A 23,848-nucleotide genomic window follows, 5' to 3' on the forward strand; every position below is an offset into this window, starting at 1 on the left:
GAGCAGCACTTTTAGACCTAATACTATCTAATAGACCTGACAGAATAACAAATCTGCAGGTGGTTGGGCATTTAGGAAATAGCGACCACAATATTGTGCAGTTTCACCTGTCTTTCACTAGGGGGACTTGTCAGGGAGTCACAAAAACATTGAACTTTAGGAAGGCAAAGTTTGAACAGTTTAGAGATGCCCTTAATCTGGTAGACTGGGACAATATCCTCAGAAATGAGAATACAGATAATAAATGGGAAATGTTTAAGAACATCCTAAATAGGCAGTGTAAGCGGTTTATACCTTGTGGGAATAAAAGGACTAGAAATAGGAAAAACCCAATGTGGCTAAACAAAGAAGTAAGACAGGCAATTAACAGTAAAAAGAAAGCATTTGCACTATTAAAGCAGGATGGCACCATTGAAGCTCTAAAAAACTATAGGGAGAAAAATACTTTATCTAAAAAACTAATTAAAGCTGCCAAAAAGGAAACAGAGAAGCACATTGCTAAGGAGAGTAAAACTAATCCCAAACTGTTCTTCAACTATATCAATAGTAAAAGAATAAAAACTGAAAATGTAGGCCCCTTAAAAAATAGTGAGGAAAGAATGGTTGTAGATGACGAGGAAAAAGCTAACATATTAAACACCTTCTTCTCCACGGTATTCACGGTGGAAAATGAAATGCTAGGTGAAATCCCAAGAAACAATGAAAACCCTATATTAAGGGTCACCAATCTAACCCAAGAAGAGGTGCGAAACCGGCTAAATAAGATTAAAATAGATAAATCTCCGGGTCCGGATGGCATACACCCACGAGTACTAAGAGAACTAAGTAATGTAATAGATAAACCATTATTTCTTATTTTTAGGGACTCTATAGCGACAGGGTCTGTTCCGCAGGATTGGCGCATAGCAAATGTGGTGCCAATATTCAAAAAGGGCTCTAAAAGTGAACCTGGAAATTATAGGCCAGTAAGTCTAACCTCTATTGTTGGTAAAATATTTGAAGGGTTTCTGAGGGATGTTATTCTGGATTATCTCAATGAGAATAACTGTTTAACTCCATATCAGCATGGGTTTATGAGAAATCGCTCCTGTCAAACCAATCTAATCAGTTTTTATGAAGAGGTAAGCTATAGGCTGGACCACGGTGAGTCATTGGACGTGGTATATCTCGATTTTTCCAAAGCGTTTGATACCGTGCCGCACAAGAGGTTGGTACACAAAATGAGAATGCTTGGTCTGGGGGAAAATGTGTGTAAATGGGTTAGTAACTGGCTTAGTGATAGAAAGCAGAGGGTGGTTATAAATGGTATAGTCTCTAACTGGGTCGCTGTGACCAGTGGGGTACCGCAGGGGTCGGTATTGGGACCTGTTCTCTTCAATATATTCATTAATGATCTGGTAGAAGGTTTACACAGTAAAATATCGATATTTGCAGATGATACAAAACTATGTAAAGCAGTTAATACAAGAGAAGATAGTATTCTGCTACAGATGGATCTGGATAAGTTGGAAACTTGGGCTGAAAGGTGGCAGATGAGGTTTAACAATGATAAATGTAAGGTTATACACATGGGAAGAGGGAATCAATATCACCATTACACACTGAACGGGAAACCACTGGGTAAATCTGACAGGGAGAAGGACTTGGGGATCCTAGTTAATGATAAACTTACCTGGAGCAGCCAGTGCCAGGCAGCAGCTGCCAAGGCAAACAGGATCATGGGGTGCATTAAAAGAGGTCTGGATACACATGATGAGAGCATTATACTGCCTCTGTACAAATCCCTAGTTAGACCGCACATGGAGTACTGTGTCCAGTTTTGGGCACCGGTGCTCAGGAAGGATATAATGGAACTAGAGAGAGTACAAAGGAGGGCAACAAAATTAATAAAGGGGATGGGAGAACTACAATACCCAGATAGATTAGCGAAATCAGGATTATTTAGTCTAGAAAAAAGACGACTGAGGGGCGATCTAATAACCATGTATAAGTATATAAGGGGACAATACAAATATCTCGCTGAGGATCTGTTTATACCAAGGAAGGTGACGGGCACAAGGGGGCATTCTTTGCGTCTGGAGGAGAGAAGGTTTTTCCACCAACATAAAAGAGGATTCTTTACTGTTAGGGCAGTGAGAATCTGGAATTGCTTGCCTGAGGAGGTGGTGATGGCGAACTCAGTCGAGGGGTTCAAGAGAGGCCTGGATGTCTTCCTGGAGCAGAACAATATTGTATCATACAATTATTAGGTTCTGTAGAAGGACGTAGATCTGGGGATTTATTATGATGGAATATAGGCTGAACTGGATGGACAAATGTCTTTTTTCGGCCTTACTAACTATGTTACTATGAAAATAAAAAATACACATTTTGTATCGCTATAATGGCGCAATGAGAAAAATAAATAAATCGAAAACCCAGAATTATGTTTTTTTGGACGCCACAACATTGCAATAAAACAAAAGAGGCCATTAAAACACTATCTGCCATAAAATAGTGTCAGTAAAAACGTCAGCTCAGTGTGCAAAAAATAAGCCCTCACACAGCTCCTAATCACCACGAAAACGGAAAATGCTCATGGCACAAACTTTTTTTCATGCAAATTTTGAATTTTTTTTCCACCACTAAAATAAAAAATAAACTACACATGTTTGGTATCTGCATAATTGTACTGAGCTGGAGAATCATATTCCCAGGTCAGTTTTACCATAGAGTGAACAATTGTGGAATTGCACTTTATTTGGAACTGAATTGTTTTCTCATTCTTCGGTTTACTATATGGTAAAATCAATGGTGTCATTCAAAAGTACATAAAAGGCACAGATGATTGGCCTCGGGGAGACCAAAACATCCAACACCGCGGAGACACCATCACGTGTTTCTCAACGCAGTGATTCCAGAACACTGCCCCCATCCCTTATGGGAAATATGCAGATGCATGTAAAGAAGCTTCAGAGACACCATCACGTGTTTCTCGACGCAAGCAGTGAATAGCCAGGCCTTTCCCCGGGAAGGAACAACCACGGGAAGGGCAGCATCCTATGAAGGAAAGCCAGCTATGCCAAGCATGGTATCCATCCACAGACAGCTGTTTCGGGGTTTTTGCCCCTCATCAGTGTGGAGTAGGAATCTGGCTATTAGGAGCAGTGCCTAGTAAAAAGGCTATAAAGGCACAGATGAATGGCCTCGGGGAGACCAAAACATCCAACACCGCAGAGACACCATCACGTGTTTCTCAACGCAGTGATTCCAGAACACTGCCCCCATCCCTTATGGGAAATATGCAGATGCATGTAAAGAAGCTGCAGAGACACCATCACGTGTTTCTCGACGCAAGCAGTGAATAGCCAGGCCTTTCTCCGGGAAGGAACAACCACGTGATGGTGTCTCTGCAGCTTCTTTACATGCATCTGCATATTTCCCATAAGGGATGGGGGCAGTGTTCTGGAATCACTGCGTTGAGAAACACGTGATGGTGTCTCCGCGGTGTTGGATGTTTTGGTCTCCCCGAGGCCAATCATCTGTGCCTTTATAGCCTTTTTACTAGGCACTGCTCCTAATAGCCAGATTCCTACTCCACACTGATGAGGGGCAAGAACCCCGAAACAGCTGTCTGTGGATGGATACCATGCTTGGCATAGGTGGCTTTCCTTCATAGGATGCTGCCCTTCCCGTGGTTGTTCCTTCCCGGGGAAAGGCCTGGCTATTCACTGCTTGCGTCGAGAAACGTGATGGTGTCTCTGCAGCTTCTTTACATGCATCTGCATATTTCCCATAAGGGATGGGGGCAGTGTTCTGGAATCACTGCGTTGAGAAACACGTGATGGTGTCTCTGCGGTGTTGGATGTTTTGGTCTCCCCGAGGCCAATCATCTGTGCCTTTATAGCCTTTTTACTAGGCACTGCTCCTAATAGCCAGATTCCTACTCCACACTGATGAGGGGCAAAAACCCCGATACAGCTGTCTGTGGATGGATACCATGCTTGGCATAGGTGGCTTTCCTTCATAGGATGCTGCCCTTCCCGTGGTTGTTCCTTCCCGGGGAAAGGCCTGGCTATTCACTGCTTGCGTCGAGAAACACGTGATGGTGTGTCTGCAGCTTCTTTACATTCAAAAGTACAACATCCCACAAAAAAAAAAAGCGCTCATATGGCTATATTGACAGGGAAAATAAAGTTATGGTTCTTAGAAGAAGGGGAGGGAAAAAAAAAAAACTGGAAAATGTCCATGGCGTTAACGGGTTAAAGGATGACTGAAGATATGTGCTCAGTATTTCGACAATTTCTATATTTACTACTGATCTACATGATGAACAGTTGCCATTTCAATTAACATTTGTCAGACTTAATACTATAGCAATGATCTAAAATAAAAAGTACATCATAAAACCTAAGAAAATCTAAAGATGGTTAATACTACTGCTTTACATTTATAAGATGTGAAGTTGGTATCCCACCACGATGTGAAAGCCCAAACCATGGGCGTATGTGGTGGCTAATGGCTGAATGATTTAGTGGGTGAAACTGAAGTATCACCTTCAAATTTGTGGGGCCACTGGTTTCAGACACGAGGGGACCTGGAAAAAATAGAATTCCTTTTTGCAGCTTGAAGCCAATAAAAATTAGGCCCAAACAGGTTTCTCCCATTTTTGATTTGTGCTAGGGCAGTGCTTCAGTGGCAGAGTACTATTTTTGGTCTTATTGATTTTTATGTTTAAAGTTTTTTATGAACAGACTGGTAATCAGTCTGTAAACAGCTTAAAATGGATGTCTACTGAGATAGAAGAATTTGTTTTATGTTAATTTCCCTCAGAACAGAAGAATTCTCTGCTTACTGTAAGCTTGTCCTTCATATTTCAGATTTTTCATCTCACAAAGTAATGGCATATCGCTAGGAAATGTCATCGCTGACCTCTGGCTCCTCCACCGATCTTCAGAATAAAGGAGAGGTAGCTCAGATGAAGTGTGGTGCCCACTCTCGCTGCAACTTCCCTGTACAACAGACCCCCTCAAATAATTAGGTCCAGCTGTAGTTTCCCGCACAGCCATATCTGGATCATCTTCATTCTCAGGACTAGTAGGGGCCTCAATGGCTCATCCTGGTGACAAGCAATCACTTCACGAGATCGGGAAACCACTGTGATGTACTAGTAGTTCTGTAACAAAGTTGCCATGATATGACTTCCTATGTCCATGCCTTTTAAGAACACTATAGAGTAGGGTTACCCACTCAAGGTTCTACAGGTAAAGGGGTTTTCCCAGTAAATACAATTATCTTTGAGGGTCCTACAGCTTGAAATCCCACCGATACCCATGGAAGTGAATAAAGCAGAGGTTACAAAAAAGGTTCTATTTACACAAGGAATTTTTGGATCAGTGAACACCTAAAACATCGGGCAGTGGATAGCTGATAAAGTATGTACTGAGAAAACAGACAACACTTTAAACTTGTTAAGTGTTGTTCCCACATCCAAGAAATGAAAATACTGCCATTTATTCCTACATTTACCCTGATGTAAAAAAAAAATCCACTTTAATCATAATGAGAGCACAGTGCCTAATGATATATATGCAGGGACCATCAATCAGTGGTGAGGGGGTGAGTGACAGCAGAGAGGGTACGGTCCTTATGAATAAAATCTTAGTCGACTCCTTAGGGGCTTTTAAAGGGTTGTCACCAAATTTCTCAGATGTGATGAGGATGGTGTACTTTGAAAATCCATGTCAGAACAATTGTATAATCCTGATAACAGAAAGAGTCCAGGTAAAGAGTGTATTCAATCTTTGCCAACCAAAGCTGCAGCTTACGCTGTGCAGTGTGAGATCTCCGCAGCAGCGAGGAAGGACACTGAAGAGCTGTCAATCAAGCTATGTGGGCAGACTGAGGTTAAACTTTCAAAAAGGATTATAGTTTGACATGAATATGCTTAGTAAGCCAGACAGCCTCATCAGGTCTAAGATTTTATATAAAAAAAAAAAAAAAAAAAAAAAAAAAATTTGCTGTTGGATGTCTCTCTAATTGTCCTTCTATGGTAGCTCTACTGCCAGTCAGAGAAAGCTCATTAACGGCAAAAAAGAAAAAGTAGGCGCGCACTTACCCTGTTGCGGTGAATATCACTTTATTAGGACATATAAACAAACGGATAGCAGGGAGGGATAGGGTCAGCCACGGACAACGATCGTTTCGTGCTCTACGGCACTTCAACGGGTCCGTTGAAGTGCCGTAGAGCACGAAACGATCGTTGTCCGTGGCTGACCCTATCCCTCCCTGCTATCCGTTTGTTTATATGTCCTAATAAAGTGATATTCACCGCAACAGGGTAAGTGCGCGCCTACTTTTTCTTTTTTGCCATTTGGATTCTGCACATATTTTTCCTGGCAGCAGCACCCCGTTGATTCAGGTGTAAAGGATTCATACAGCCAGTATCACTTTCTGTGGTGCTAGACCGATATTATAATACGGTCACTGAGTTGGACCTTTGAGCAGTGCGGATGTGTGTTTTCTCTACTATTGGACTTTGCATTTTGAAAGCTCATTAACCCCTTCATGACCCAGCCTATTTTGACCTTAAAGACCTTGCCGTTTTTTGCAATTCTGACCAGTGTCCCTTTATGAGGTAATAACTCAGGAACGCTTCAACGGATCCTAGCGGTTCTGAGATTGTTTTTTCGTGATATATTGGGCTTCATGTTAGTGGTAAATTTAGGTCAATAAATTCTGCGTTTATTTGTGATAAAAACGGAAATTTGGCGAAAATTTTGAAAATTTTGCAATTTTCACATTTTGAATTTTTATTCTGTTAAACCAGAGAGTTATGTGACACAAAATAGTTAATAAATAACATTTCCCACATGTATACTTTACATCAGAACAATTTTGTAAACAAAATTTTTTTTTGCTAGGAAGTTATAAGGGTTAAAATTTGACCAGCAATTTCTCATTTTTACAACGAAATTTACAAAACCATTTTTTTTAGGGACCACCTCACATTTGAAGTCAGTTTGAGGGGTCTATATGGCTGAAAATACCCAAAAGTGACACCATTCTAAAAACTGCACCCCTCAAGGTACTCAAAACCACATTCAAGAAGTTTATTAACCCTTCAGGTGCTTCACAGCAGCAGAAGCAACATGGAAGGAAAAAATGAACATTTAACTTTTTAGTCACAAAAATTATCTTTTAGCAACAATTTTTTTATTTTCCCAATGGTAAAAGGAGAAACTGAACCACGAAACTGGTTGTCCAATTTGTCCTGAGTACACTGATACCTCATATATGGGGGTAAACCACTGTTTGCCTAAACATTGGAGATCCCCCACAAATGACCCCATTTTGGAAACTAGACCCCCAAAGGAACTAATCTATATGTGTGGTGAGGACTTTGAACCCCCAAGTGCTTCACAGAAGTTTATAACGCAGAGCCATGAAAATAAAATTAAAAAATTATTTTCTCAAAAATGATCTTGTAGCCTGCAATTTTTTATTTTCCCAAAGGGAAACAGGAGAAATTTCACCCCAAAAGTTGTTTTCCAGTTTCTCCTGAGTACGCTGATACCCCATATGTGGGGGTAAACTACTGTTTGGGCACATGTCGGGGCTCGGAAGTGAAGTAGTGGCGTTTTGAAATGCAGACTTTGATGGAATGCTCTGCGGGCGTCACGTTGCGTTTGCAGAGCCCCTGGTGTGCCTAAACAGTAGAAACTCCCCACAAGTGACCCCATTTTGGAAACTAGACCCCCAAAGGAACTTATCTAGATGTGAGGTGAGCACTTTCAACCCCCAAGTGCTTTACAGAAGTTTATAACACAGAGCCGTGAAAATAATAAATACGTTTTCTTTCCCCAAAAATAATTTTTTAGCCCAGAATTTTTTATTTTCCCAAGGGTTACAGGAGAAATTGGACCCCAAAAGTTGTTGTCCAGTTTCTCCTGAGTACGCTGATACCCCATGTGTGGGGGTAAACCACTGTTTGGGCACACGTCGGGGCTCAGAAGGGAAGTAGTGACTTTTGAAATGCAGACTTTGATGGAATGGTCTGCGGACGTCATGTTGCGTTTGCAGAGCCCCTGGTGTGCCTAAACAGTAGAAACCCCCCACAAGTGACCCCATTTTAGAAACTAGACCCCCCAAGGAACTTATCTAGATAAGTGGTGAGCACTTTGAACCCCCAAGTGCTTCACAGACGTTTACAACGCAGAGCCGTGAAAATAAAAAATAATTTTTCTTTCCTCAAAAATGATGTATTAGCAAGCATTTTTTTATTTTCACAAGGGTAACAGGAGAAATTGGACCCCAGTAATTGTTGCGCAGTTTGTCCTGAGTATGCTGGTACCCCATATGTGGGGGTAAACCACTGTTTGGGCACACATCGGGGCTCGGAAGTGAGGGAGCACCATTTGACTTTATGAATACAAGATTGGCTGGAATCAATGGTGGCGCCATGTTGCGTTTGGAGACCCCTGATGTGCCTAAACAGTGGAAACCCCTCAATTCTAACTCCAACACACCCCAACACACCCCTAACCCTTATCCCAACTGTAGCCATAACCCTAATCACAACCCTAATCACAACCCTAATTCCAACCCTAAGGCTATGTGCCCACGTTGCGGATTCGTGTGAGATTTTTCAGCATCATTTTTGAAAAATCCGCGGGTAAAGGGCACTGCGTTTTACCTGCGGATTTACCGTGGATTTCCAGTGTTTTTTGTGCGGATTTCACCTGTGGATTCCTATTGAGGAACAGGTGTAAAACGCTGCGGAATCCGCACAAAGAATTGACATGCTGCAGAAAATACAATGCAGCGTTTCCGCGCGGTATTTTCCGCACCATGGGCACAGCGGATTTGGTTTTCCATAGGTTTACATGGTACTGTAAACCTGATGGAACACTGCTGCGGATCCGCAGCGGCCAATCCGCTGCGGATCTGCAACCAATTCCGCACCGTGTGCACATAGCCTAATTCTAAAGGTATGTGCACACGCTGCGGAAAATGCTGCGGATCCGCAGCAGTTTCCCATGAGTTTACAGTTCAATGTAAACCTATGGGAAACAAAAATCGCTGTGCACATGCTGCGGAAAAACTGCACGGAAACGCAGCGGTTTACATTCCGCAGCATGTCGCTTCTTTCTGCGGATTCCACAGCGGTTTTACAACTGCTCCAATAGTAAACTGCAGTTGTAAAACCGCAGCGAAATGCGCAGAAAAACCGCGGTAAATCCGCGATAAATCCACAGCGGTTTAGCACTGCGGATTTATCAAATCCACAGCGGAAAAATCCGCAGAGGAACAGAATACGTGTGCACATACAGAAACCCTAACCCTACCCCTAGCCCTAACGCTACCCCTACCCCTAACCCTAGTTCTTACCCCAACCTTAGTGGAGAAAAAAAATATTTTTTTTTTATTGTCCCTACCTATGGGGGTGACAAAGGGGGGGGGGGCATTTACTATTTTTTTTATTTTGATCACTGAGATATAACCTATCTCAGTGATCAAAACTCACTTTGGAACGAATCTGCCGGCCGGCAGATTCGGCGGGCGCACTGCACATGCGCCCGCCATTTTGGAAGATGGCGGCGCCCAGGAAAGAAGATGGACGGATCCCGGGAGGCCAGGTAAGTATAAGGGGGATGGAGATCAGGGCACGGGGGGGGCGTCGGAGCACGGGGGGGTTGGTGGATCGGAGCATGGGGGGGTGGATCGGAACACGGGGTTGGGGTGGATTGGAGCACGGGGTGGGGGATCGCTGTGCAGGGGGGTGGATCGGAGCACGGGGGGGGGGAGATCGGAGTGCGGGGGGTTTGACTGGAGCACGGGGGGAGCGGACAGGAGGACGGGGGAGCGGAGCACAGGACGGAGGGGAGCGGACCACAGATCGGGGGGCTGGGGGGGCGATCGGTGGGGTGGGGTGGGGGCACATAAGTGTTTCCAGCCATGGCCGATGATATTGCAGCATCGGCCATGGCTGGATTGTAATATTTCACCAGTTTTTTAGGTGAAATATTACAAATCGCTCTGATTGGCTGTTGAAAGTGAAACTGCCAATCAGAGCGATCGTAGCCACGGGGGGGGGGGGGGGGGGGGTGAAGCCCGGCCTGCAGGGACGCGATCTTTCTGTGACACAGCATATGCGTCACAGGTCGGATTGGCACCGACTTTCAGGACACATACGCTGTGTCACATGTCGGGAAGGGGTTAAACCAACTGGTCTTCCAAGCTTAAAGGGAATCTGTCACTAGATTTGGCCAATACGAGTTACGGTCACCGCCTTTCAGGGCTTATATACAGCATTCTATAATGCTGTATATAAGCCCCCGGTCCGACATGAAAGATAACAAAAATAAGTTTTATTATACTCACCCAGGGGGCGGTCTGGTCCGATGGGTGTCACAGGTCCGGCGCCTCCCATTTTCTTGCGACGCTGCCCTCCTACTTCTTCATCGCTCCCCGGCATCGCGCTCCTGCGCAGGCAGACTTATCTGCTCTGTTGAGGGCAGAGGAAAGTACTGAAGTGCGCAGAGAGAGGTCAGAGAGGCCCGGCTCTTGCGCACCGCAGTACTGTGCTCTGCCATCAACGGGGCAGACAAAGTATGCATGTGCAGGAGCGCCAATGTCGGGGAGCGATGAAGAAGCAGGAGGGCAGCATCGCAAGAAGATGAGAGGCGCCGGACCTGTGACACCCATCGGACCAGACCGCCCCCTGGGTGAGTATATTAAAATGTATTTTTCTTATCTTTCATGTCGGACTGGGGGCTTATATACAGCATTATAGAATGCTGTATATAAGCCCTGAAAGGCAGTGGCTGCATCTTATATCGGCCAAACCTGGTGACAGGTTCCCTTTAATGAACAGCTTTTCTTTTAGCAGTCCTGAAATAAAATGCCTTTTCTTTCATTGCAAATCAGAAGATGAACACTGAACCCAAAATATTTGGAGTTGTCAGAACACGAACATCCTTTATATAGGAAGTTAATGTACAGATTTTACACATACACTGAAGCCATGTGGATCATCTAGGAATAACTGTTGGAATTTGAAGAAGTGATTAACAGTAACTTTACAACGAAGTCACAGATAATTCTGTCCACATTTACAAAAAGCAATAAAGGTAAGGTAAGGGACGTCATAAAATCCCTGGCACCTCTGGTGCACTACAGTATACCCTCATAGTAGGACATCCCTAAATCCCTCATCAAAACGATTACGCCAGACTTCTACATACCCCAGTATGAAAAGACACAGATTTATGTAAAAATTTAGCAATTTTTAGTAAAAATGGGCGGAGCTGCGGCATGACGCTACAGCTTGTGTAATTCATGACCGGCTGTGGCGTACCTTACATCGGAAATCTTACTCCAGTCCCCGAACGTAGTAACATTTCTGACGAGGTGAACATCACTTTGCAGACGTGCCGGATTCATTAAGAGGCATATCCCAATGAATCAGTAGTGTATTTCTCCAACACCGCCCCCCGCCCCCGCATCGACACCAGCATTGTTCACACCACATTTGATGAATCAGGGACTCCATGTTCCTCCAGTCAGATACACAATTGATTATAGGTCTCACTGTTCAATGCATATCAAGAGAAATTCTTGTTTAAAACTTACTGTGGCAATTTTTTCGATAAATGACTTCATAGTTTTTGCAAAAACTTTTCTGTCCTGTAGGAAAACAAAGAATCAAAAAAAAAAAAAAAAGAAACCTCGTTATTAATAGGTTGCAACAAATACAGAGCAAGACACTATTCAGACATCAGCTTTTCACATACGTGCTTTTTATAGTTAGAACATGTACATGAACGTGCATTTTTAATCAGAGTCCAGGATAAACTTGCCTATTCTAATCAATGGGTCTGTGAATAAAAATAGACAGCAATGACATGCTTCATCCGAGGACTGCCTGTTTTTACTGTTTAAAGGGAACCTGTCACCCCGAAAATCGCAGGTGAGGTAAGCCCACCAGCATCAGGGGCTTATCTGCAGCATTCTGTAATGCTGTAGATAAGCCCCCGATGTTACCTGAAAGAGGAGAAAAAGACGTTATATTATACTCACCCAGGGGCGGTCCCGCTGCTGGTCAGGTCGGATGGGCGTCTCCGGTCCGCTGCGGCGCCTCCCATCTTCATTACAAGACGTCTTCTTTTGATCTTCAGCCACGGCTCCGGCGCAGGCGTACTTTGCTCTGCCCTCTTGAGGGCAGACAAAGTACTGCAGTGCGCAGGCGCCGGGCCTCTGACTTTTCCGGCGCCTGCGCACTGCAGTACTATCCTCTGCCCTCAAGAGGGCAGAGCAAAGTACGCCTGCGCCGGAGCCGTGGCTGAAGATCAGAAGAGGACGTCTTGGAATGAAGATGGGAGGCGCCGGAGCGGACCAGAGACGCCCATCCGACCTGACCAGCAGCGGGACCGCCCCTGGGTGAGTATAATATAACGTCTTTTTCTCCTCTTTCAGGTAACATCGGGGGCTTATCTACAGCATTACAGAATGCTGCAGATAAGCCCCTGATGCCGGTGGGCTTACCTCACCCGCGATTTTTGGGGTGACAGGTTCCCTTTAATGGGTAGAAATTTTTTATTTTTTTTGCGAAAAATTGATGACACTTATGATAAAAATGGACACGTACTAGGAGTGGATGGAAATCAGATCCAGCACACTGATGAAAAACAATTTACTTTTTGCTATAGGCAAAAAAAAGAAACATTGGAATGAGGCCTAATCCACAACATAGCACAGGCGTGTGCGTGCGTGCGTGCGTAATATATATGTCATACATATGTCATATGTATAGTTGGCTGTGTGTTTTGGGATCATTGTCTTACTGAAGTGGACATACTGCTCTTTCTACCTGTAAAATGTTTTAACATTACTAAAAAATATACCAGATTTAAAAGGGCCACTGTCACCCCCTCCAGCCGTTATAAACTAAAAGCCACCTTGTGCAGCAGTAATGCTGCAGTCTAGCAAGGTGACTCTTTTAGTTTTTGTTGCTGATATTCCCACAATAAAAGGTATTTATAATTTTGCTCAAATACCTGTCTTTGTCCACGGAGGCGGGTCTGAAGCCTCCTCTTTGAAGCGCCCAACTGCGGTCAGTCATCTCTTCTGGGGCGATTGTCGCCGCCCCCTCAGTTATTGTCCGAAATCCGGCGCCTGCGCTCTGCTCTTCTGCCTGGAGCAGGCGCATAGAGCAGCGGCCGTCCTAGCTCTGATGCCGGGTTCCGGTCTGCGCCTGTGCGGCCACCCTGTTACGGAATCCCCGCCCCGCACTGTGTTATGCATTATGCACAGTGCGGGGCGGGGATTCAGTAACAGGGTGGCCGCACAGGCGCAGACCGGAACCCGGCATCAGAGGTAGGACGGCCGCTGCTCTATGCGCCTGCTCCAGGCAGGCGCCGGATTTCGGACAATAACAGTGCTGAGGGGGCGGCAACAATCGCCCCAGAAGAGATGAGTGACGGCAGTTAGGCGCTTCAAAGAGGAGGCTTCAGACCCGCCTCCGTGGACAAAGACAGGTATTTGAGCAAAATTATACATACCTTTATTGTGGGAATATCAGCAACAAAAACTAAAAGAGTCACCTTGTTAGAATGCAGCATTACTGCTGAACAAGGTGGCTCTTTTAGTTTATAACGGCTGGAGGGGGTGACAGTGGCCCTTTAAAATTTAAAAAAGTTGCGAAGGTCTTGAGACAGATCACTGATTTGACCTATCGTGAGATGTTTTTTGTGCCTTACCTTGGTAATGAGACCTTTTTATAGACCATCAGTTGAACCAGCTGTTATTTTTCACTAAGTGGCAGGATTGCTTTCTAATTACTGTTATATTTCAATTGGTGTTAGGACTTTTTATGGCTTTTAGCACCTATTTCTTCATGTGTTCAATACTTTTTCCCTGTGTCATTTCTCATTACACATACCGTAACTTAATTTATGGCCATCTATAGTTTGATTTCTTTGCCTTTGTGGATTGGATGGGTTGTTACTGAAAATCTAGGGAGAATATCATGTAAGTAGCACCTCTAAAAATATATTTACGTTTTATATCGGTGACGTTATAACGTTATACACACAGCCTGTATATAATGGATTATGATGCCGTTGCTGTGTTCTGGATTAGGCTTCATTCGGATGTCTTTTTTCATTTTTGTGTGTGTGCCTGTAAGAAAAAACTAAATTGTTTTTTATCAGTATGCTGGATCCGATCTCCTTGGATTCAGTCTGTGTCCACTTTTATCATCAGTGTGGCATCCATTTTTCTCGCAGGCAAAATGTTTTTTTCTAATTTTCTCCTACCCATTAAACAGCAAACAAGCACAGCACCCGGATGAAACATGGCATTGCTGTCTATTTTTTATTCAAGGACTGTTGATTAGAATTGGCACGTTTATCCTTGACGCAGATCATAGATGGATAGGTCATGCACACACTGTATTGTGATGGCATCCATTGTTGTGTTCTTGTTTAACTACATGATTATACATTGTTTGGATTTCATTTCGAGGATACGAGATGCATAAAGCTGAAGCAAAGTCAGAGTCAATGTGATCACTAAACAGCCTGACTCTTAATTACTGAACATCATGTACAGAAATGCAAGTGTGGGACAGGTTACTGCATCCAGCCAAAGAAATGACCACACCAGAAAGAAGGTCAAAGGGGTACAATGGTTCACATTTTAAAAATCACTTCCCTCATTGAAGTCAATGGCTTTGTTGGGGTCATGCAAACTTACATTTTTCAGGGATTCAGACGCAAGCCCCACAAAGAGTAATTTATAGGATCTGAACCCGGCCCAACACTGACACAAAACCAGGCCTCTTTAATGCTTTAATGTCTATTCAAGCTATGGAGCACGTTCCCATCATTTGTAAATGAGCTGAAGTAGGCCTAAGGTTCATTTAATACAATAGTACCCCTCTATAAGTCAGACATGGCCTTTCAGCTGGGGAGGGTCTTACAAAGAATCCCAGCTGTCAATGTTATTTCGTGACATTAGGTTTAACAATGTGAATCGGTGTATTCACTTCAATCAGAAGACATAACATGTATTGTCAGGGATTTCCTGGAGCAATGTCTGAGGCCTACGAGACCTGGAATGGTGACATGCATCAAACCAAAGAGGAAGAATGGTTACAAGCCATCTCCTGCTTGCAAGCGAATCCTCCGGAATAAGATTGGAATAAATCACATGAACTGCCTTGAGAATCCCAAGGGCATCCTTACAGCAAACTAACAAATTAATCACTTGGCTGACTGGGCATTTTTAAGAGACAAGACTTTCTCATACAGAGTAAATGTTACCAAAACAAGCAGTAATTCTTAATGCCAGCATTTATCACGGGCCGGGCATTAAAGACAAAACAAAAAAGGCTGAGAAGGTTAAACGTTATTCAGAAGTCCCATCATTGGAAGGACAAACAACAAGGCCAGGCAAGTCTCGCCTGGAAATCCCAAGTCTAGGTATTTGCCATCATTTATTGCTGCTACAGACCACTCTAGGAAAGCTCCCCTTGCCCCGAACAGACAGTTATGTGTAATCTGTCATTTCAGAGGGAAAGGTTGCCATATACAAATAACTTCTACAATTCCTGCAGGATTTAGAGTAGCTAATAGTTCATTTTTTTAATCAACTTTGTCTAGCATGGAAAGTTATGAAACACTATCAATTTGTTCATTTCTGTAAGTCATTTCCAAATGCCTGCTGTTCCTCAGTCTGCCCACCTTTACCTGCACTGATATTGGAACATACTCATTTGGAGTACAGATGATGGCAGTGAAAGGGTCGGCTCAGTACCTGTGGCTTAGGCTTCATGCATATGTGTTTTTTTTTTTAACATACTGGAAAAACAGATTTAGTTTCAGAGTTTGGTGAGAGCTTCTTCACCTTCTATTAGTGAAAAACAGACTGCACACGGATGGCATTGGAGTACTGACCGATTTTTTTCAGGGACTCAGACTTTCATTAAAGAGTTTGATCTGACACTCAGATCAACAGTGGGTAGGTCTCTGCGATTTTGCACAGACCACTCAGTCCTCAAACAATCACAGACATGTGAACGGCTCCATAAGAATACTGTCCGTGCAAAAAAAGAAAAAAAATAGAACTAGTATGTGAAAAACTATGTGTGACTGAGCCCTAACTCTTAAGTAAGCCGCAGGTCATTGTTCTGATGATCACAACACTCAGAGGAGACAAGTGATGAACCCTTCCACTGCCATCATCTGTACTCCAAATGTGTAAATTCTGCTAAAAGCAGGCAAATAGACTGGGAAAAAAGTAGGGCTTTGGTAGCCACTTAAATGTAATTATTCTTTACAGAAATCAAGAAAAATCAATTTTCCCACAGTGGCCAAAATTATTTTTAATAAGATTAAAAAAAGGAGAAAAAAAAAGGAAAATGTAGTTACTCTCTAATAATAACTGTATATGCAGTAATATCCTCATCCAAGTGGTCACTCAGACATACTGAAAAAAAAAATCCCCATTACAGCAATGCTGCTGATGCTGTGGTCCTCAGCACTTCTACAGCTCATGGCAGGACTTCCATCATTCATGTGATTGATGGAGCCCATCACTAGCCTCAGCAGTCAGGTGGTGCACATACCAAGCACCATTGCTGAGGTCAGGACCATGTACATTATATCACTGCTGCAAGGACTGGTGGGATGTATTGGAAATGTAGTGCTAGGTTAGCAGGAATGTGAACATTGGAAAATTGTTTAGAAGAAAAGGGGACGTGGCTTCCCAAAAAAAAAAAAACCCCACAAAACCAAAAGACGTGAGTTAATATTCGACACAGTGTGCCCAAAAAATATGCTAACATGTCGGCGAAAAATTTCTGGCAAGAATTAAGCCAACTTATAGGTGATGTAAACTTGGACCAAAGAGTCTAAGGATGCAACAGATCCAGCAGGAACCACCATTATACCACTGGCATATTTTAAGGATGTCTAATATGGTATTTAGACAGTATTGAAAAATATGCCTTATGATGCCAAAATGGGTGTGAAATGTATGCAGTCAGTTTCATAATTTAGTAGAAGCCCATCAATGCTTTTAGGTCTTTGGGTAAAAAAGTAAAGCAGACTACTAAAGTTGTGGCTTGTGTCAGGCAACATAACCCCAGCTGCTCAATGTAGTGTCCTTTCACCATACTGTAGATAAAATGTGCACATTTCACTTCTAGGACAAGGAGAGAAGATGGTAATTATGGTGCCATTACCAGTTTTCAGGGAAGTTGGGTAAACCGCATCACGTCTAATTAACGGAAAGGTTTCCCATTTTCTGCTGTGTAAACCTGGGGTGTGTATCTTGGGCTATATGTTCACAAGTTGCGTCTTTGCTGCAGTTTTTAAATGCTTTACAGTAGAGTACAGAAATCTTATGCACACACATTTTTTGGCCTGACTGAATTGGAAACCTGCTGTGTTTTTGTAAACTGAAGCATGTCACTTTCAGCTTTCTTCACCCATAAAAATACAATAAGTGCAAAAACACAGGTACCAGATTTTGCTGCAAAAACCTAAGGAAGTTGCATCATGTCTTTTGGGGCACTAAAACTATCAGCATGCACAAGACCATAAAAACGCAGCAAACCAGGCTATTTATAAGCAGCTTCTTCACTGACAAGAGAGCAGGCTTTGCCTTCCGGAAAAAAAATGCAGCAACAATGCAATGTGTGAACATAGCCTTATAGCACCCCCCCCCCCCACCACCCAAAAAAAATATGGTATCAAAGCAAAGAAACATTTTTTAAAAACGTGATGACATGTAATAAAACACACGCACTGGGGTTTTAAATCTAAACTAGTTTGTGGGATGGCGCTTTCAAATGGAAAAGGAATCTCCAATTGCCCATTTTCTGCTCCCGTTAGTGGAGCTGGCACAAAAATTGGGGTTCAAAGCAGCTTCATTTTAGGAAATCGTGGGCGTCCACCCCTTTGAGATATCTATCAGATGTTTTCTAAGACTAGTAGTAGTTTAGAATAAAAATTTACACCTTCTACTAGCCAGTTTGTAAAATTATCTTGATACATAGGATTTTCATTAGAAAAAGGATTACTAACAAACCTTAGGAGTTCCATGCCATAAGCAGTGCATCCCCACTCGAGCGCCATCATGCGTATGGATCATATATATAACCGCTTCTCTGATGGCCTCTATCATTTCCTGAAGGAAAAAAATAAAAAGAACGGGGTGTAAATGGAAAACCAAAACTACAAATGGCTTTTACACTGCTGTGATAATCAACCTTGAATCCTTATATAAGCATGGCTGCAAGTGCACAGATATTGGGAAGATTCTCGGCAAGTGTATAGATCCTCTAGGTTATGACCCACCAAGCACACTGAAGATCCAAGTTAAATTTTCTCCCTCTAGCCGCTGCCACACTAAGGCAGCCAAGCAGAATTTTACCTGTAGATTATATCTGCCATTGAATAGCGATTCTGGACATGTCAGGTTCCCTTTATCAGTTTATAAAAAAAAGAAACCACTTATAAATGTAATATACGTACCGATCTAACTTTAGAACTTGCATGGGTAAAGAAGTCCAGAAAAACTTTATGCACCAACGAATGCTTGATTACAGCTTCCCTGGGGATATATAAAAGGATGGGATTATGCACCATTTTTCTATTCACACAGATTCCATTGTCACCACTTACTACAGTGACACGTTGTAATTTAGCAATAGACAACACAGCATTGCTACTGTGCATGGCGATTCATGCTCCAGCAATACAATCCTACAAGTGCCGCTCAACAACGCCTTATGGGGGATTATATAGAGGAGTTATTAACCCCTTACCGGCATCGGACGTACTATACCGTCCGATGCCGGCTCCCCTGCTTTGATGCAGGGCTCCGCGGTGAGCCCGCATCAAAGCCGGGACATGTCAGCTGTTTTGAACAGCTGACATGTGCCCGTAATAGGTGCGGGCAGAATCGCGATCTGCCCGCACCTATTAACTAGTTAAATGCCGCTGTCAAACGCAGACAGCGGCATTTAACTACCGCTTCCGGCCGGGCGGCCGGAAATGACGTCATCGCCGACCCCCGTCACATGATCGGGGGTCGGCGATGCGTCTCCATTGTAACCATAGAGGTCCTAGAGACCTCTATGGTTACTGATTGCCCGTCGCTGTGAGCGCCACCCTGTGGTCGGCGCTCACAGCACACGTGCAATTCTGCTACATAGCAGCGATCAGCAGATCGCTGCTATGTAGCAGAGCCGATCGCGTTGTGCCTGCTTCTAGCCTCCCATGGAGGCTATTGAAGCATGGCAAAAGTTAAAAAAAAAAAAGTTTAAAAAAAATGTGAAAAAAATAAAAAAAACATAAAAGTTTAAAATCACCCCCCTTTCGCCCCAATCAAAATAAATCAATAAAAAAAATATCAAATCTACGCATATTTGGTATCGCCGCGCTCAGAATCGCCCGATCTATAAATTAAAAAAAAGTATTAACCTGATCGCTAAACAGCGTAGCGGGAAAAAAATTTGAAACGCCAGAATTACGTTTTTTTGGTCGCCGCGACATTGCATTAAAATGCAATAACGGGCGATCAAAAGAACGTATCTGCACCGAAATGCTATCATTAAAAACGTCATCTCGGCACGCAAAAAATAAGCCCTCAACCGACCCCAGATCATGAAAAATGGAGACGCTACGGGTATCGGAAAATGGCGCAATTTTTTTTTTTTTAGCAAAGTTTGGAATTTTTTTTCACCACTTAGATAAAAAATAACCTAGTCATGTTTGGTGTCTATGAACTCGTAATGACCTGGAGAATCATAATGGCAGGTCATTTTTAGCATTTAGTGAACCTAGCAAAAAAGCCAAACAAAAAACAAGTGTGTGATTGCACTTTTTTTGCAATTTCACCGCACTTGGAATTTTTTTCCCGTTTTCTAGTACACGACATGCTAAAACCAATGATGTTGTTCAAAAGTACAACTCGTCCCGCAAAAAATAAGCCCTCACATGGCCAAATTGACAGAAAAATAAAAAAGTTATGGCTCTGGGAAGGAGGGGAGCGAAAAACGAACACGGAAAAACAAAAAATCCCCCGGTCATGAAGGGGTTAAAGCAATATCTCATGAAAAGTGACCTCGGGTCAGATCTGTGCCACAACCTCTTAAAAGCAAAAGTAATAAACTGAAAAGGATTGTTGAGGGAAAATAAAGGACGTGGAAGTAATTAAAAGGGGTGACCCACGTGTCAGCAAGTAACAGGGTTTACAAACTCTCTGGGCTAACGTGTAGAGCCAGAGCGCACAAACCAACTATGTATACAGCAATAACCCACCACTGCAGAGTAGATCCTGATAGTGAACCCTAGAAGCAATCACTGGTCTAGCGGTCCCTATGTGCTGCGTATAAATGTTACATAGTGATCATTTGGCATATGTTAAGGGCAATGTCTGCTAGATTAAACAGTATTTCATTTTGAAGGTAAAAGTATGTGCACATGACATCGTTAAGACATCGGTAGGCCCACCGCTGGTCGTTTTCCGATCTTCGACTGTTTGTTAGGCAATCCCTGTATGTGTTACAGCTGTCGAACAGCCGCTAGGTATACAGGTGCGGGGACTCAAAACACTTTGAGCACACCAAAACTACTGTTACTTTGCTAGTCTTGAACCTGCAATCAACTGATGTCTTGTACTATATACTGAAGTAACAGTACTGCAGTATAAAGGAAAACTCACTGTCTCCTATGAATACCGTAATAACAGGCCAGGCCATGATAACCCATTGGCACCCCACTATCGCATCACAGAGGGTCTCATGGGCACTTTGAACAGCGCACAGCCCGATTCATGCTCCGAGAATGCCACTGTCAGATCAACTGTGACATTTAAAGTGTCAACAAGGGGCAGAGCAGAAAGGCAGCCATTACCTACCAAGAATAACACAGCCGAAGCTTCTGAACCTGGTTGAAAGAAGGGGACCAGACACCTTACCAGTACGTCACATATTGGGAAGGGGTTAAAGTTTTCAAAACGGACAGTGAAGCATGCAGAATAAGAGCAAGTTTCACACCTTTTTTCTTCCCATTTTTATTACACAAAACATAAACCATTATTTGTAATACAAGATGCATATGCAGTATTATTACTAGAACGCCATACATCCCAACACCCTTCAACAATTTTTTTTCCAGAAATGGCAATATACATAAAAAAATATATATTTTGATTTAATTACTTCTACAAACAAAAGGAGGGGTTACAGGTCAGCCTTATGAACCAGTGCAGAAATTTGCTATAAAAAAAGATCAATAAGATATTTGCATTGCCCACACAATGTTGGCTCTTTTTTTCCTACTATTACTACCTGTGTTTTGGTCTTCCTCAGACAGGCTTCAGATTATATAACTAGCCAAGTAACTAAAAATGTTATGCCATCATATTATTTTAGTGCCTAAAAGCTCATACATGACAGATTTAGCTGCTAAGAAATACACAAGCTCCTATGCAATGTATGGCTGACCAGAACCCACTTTCCATGGCTCCCCCTCCTTGTCTCTTTTTAACAAGCTATAGTGAGGCACTTCAAGACAAAATACAACATATCCAACTACAATACCAGGATTTCCCAAAAAGAAAACCAGTCAGACTAACAGCGAGCCGCTGAGCCAGGTGTAATTTACTTGGAAGCACTAGTACTGCATATTAGTTGGTGCGAAACCGGCTAAATAAGATTAAAATAGATAAATCTCCGGGTCCGGATGGCATACACCCACGAGTACTAAGAGAACTAAGTAATGTAATAGATAAACCATTATTTCTTATTTTTAGGGACTCTATAGCGACAGGGTCTGTTCCGCAGGATTGGCGCATAGCAAATGTGGTGCCAATATTCAAAAAGGGCTCTAAAAGTGAACCTGGAAATTATAGGCCAGTAAGTCTAACCTCTATTGTTGGTAAAATGTTTGAAGGGTTTCTGAGGGATGTTATTCTGGATTATCTCAATGAGAATAACTGTTTAACTCCATATCAGCATGGGTTTATGAGAAATCGCTCCTGTCAAACCAATCTAATCCGTTTTTATGAAGAGGTAAGCTATAGGCTGGACCACGGTGAGTCATTGGACGTGGTCTATCTCGATTTTTCCAAAGCGTTTGATACCGTGCCACACAAGAGGTTGGTACACAAAATGAGAATGCTTGGTCTGGGGGAAAATGTGTGTAAATGGGTTAGTAACTGGCTTAGTGATAGAAAGCAGAGGGTGGTTATAAATGGTATAGTCTCTAACTGGGTCGCTGTGACCAGTGGGGTACCGCAGGGGTCAGTATTGGGACCTGTTCTCTTCAACATATTCATTAATGATCTGGTAGAAGGTTTACACAGTAAAATATCGATATTTGCAGATGATACAAAACTATGTAAAGCAGTTAATACAAGAGAAGATAGTATTCTGCTACAGATGGATCTGGATAAGTTGGAAACTTGGGCTGAAAGGTGGCAGATGAGGTTTAACAATGATAAATGTAAGGTTATACACATGGGAAGAAGGAATCAATGTCACCATTACACACTGAATGGGAAACCACTGGGTAAACCTGACAGGGAGAAGGACTTGGGGATCCTAGTTAATGATAAACTTACCTGGAGCAGCCAGTGCCAGGCAGCAGCTGCCAAGGCAAACAGGATCATGGGGTGCATTAAAAGAGGTCTGGATACACATGATGAGAGCATTATACTGCCTCTGTACAAATCCCTAGTTAGACCGCACATGGAGTACTGTGTCCAGTTTTGGGCACCGGTGCTCAGGAAGGATATAATGGAACTAGAGAGAGTACAAAGGAGGGCAACAAAATTAATAAAGGGGATGGGAGAACTACAATACCCAGATAGATTAGCGAAATTAGGATTATTTAGTCTAGAAAAAAGACGACTGAGGGGCGATCTAATAACCATGTATAAGTATATAAGGGGACAATACAAATATCTCGCTGAGGATCTGTTTATACCAAGGAAGGTGACGAGCACAAGGGGGCATTCTTTGCGTCTGGAGGAGAGAAGGTTTTTCCACCAACATAGAAGAGGATTCTTTACTGTTAGGGCAGTGAGAATCTGGAATTGCTTGCCTGAGGAGGTGGTGATGGCGAACTCAGTCGAGGGGTTCAAGAGAGGCCTGGATGTCTTCCTGGAGCAGAACAATATTGTATCATACAATTAGGTTCTGTAGAAGGACGTAGATCTGGGGATTTATTATGATGGAATATAGGCTGAACTGGATGGACAAATGTCTTTCTTCGGCCTTACTAACTATGTTACTATGTATGTTACGTTCTTCTGGAGAGGCACAATCGGGACTCCATGTTTTTCAGACATGCCTCAAACAATTAAGTACCAAGACTACTCAAGTGCAACTAGTGTAGACCTCCTGCTACACAATGGGAAATGCACTTGATGTCCTCACTAGGTCCGCCAAATCCTCTTCACGTGCAAAGTCCACAAATCTCCCCAGACCTGGCCAGGTTCTTACAGTCTGCCAAGTTATACTTACACTTCTTTTTAGTCCTTCACATGCTCCACATTCTTACAAAATACTTTTTTTCCTTTTTACTTTAATACTAGTCTACATGATTAGTTTCTTATTTGTAGTCTTTCTCCAGGAACCTAAGAGGCTCCTTTTTCAGACTGGCCTATCCAAGATATTGGGCTGTGATGGAGGATTGCCCATGTACCGACAATTATTTTACTTACTGTATCTCATTGCTGGTTTTATGTAGTGCTCGCTTCAATAAGGGCTCATATTTAGTAATACAACTTCTACATATGTGCTGGAGGGAGACAGAGCTGTATGTTTGGGATTTATGACCTAATAACCCGT

General features: G+C 42.9%; 1 protein-coding gene across 1 annotated transcript in view; it reads right to left on the reverse strand.

The window, feature by feature from the left end:
- The window catches only part of PUM3 (pumilio RNA binding family member 3), a 172,054-nt gene that overhangs the window by 40,836 nt on the left and 107,370 nt on the right, over positions 1-23,848 (reverse strand). Inside the window, exons 10-12 of the mRNA XM_069764098.1 lie at positions 18,522-18,600; positions 18,076-18,174; positions 11,614-11,667 (exon numbers count right to left, since the gene is read on the reverse strand). Coding sequence (XP_069620199.1) covers positions 11,614-11,667; positions 18,076-18,174; positions 18,522-18,600 — 232 coding nt within the window. The remainder of the gene's footprint in view (positions 1-11,613; positions 11,668-18,075; positions 18,175-18,521; positions 18,601-23,848) is intronic.

Source organism: Ranitomeya imitator, chromosome 1 (genome assembly GCF_032444005.1).
Source record: "Ranitomeya imitator isolate aRanImi1 chromosome 1, aRanImi1.pri, whole genome shotgun sequence".
NCBI lineage: Eukaryota > Metazoa > Chordata > Amphibia > Anura > Dendrobatidae > Ranitomeya > Ranitomeya imitator.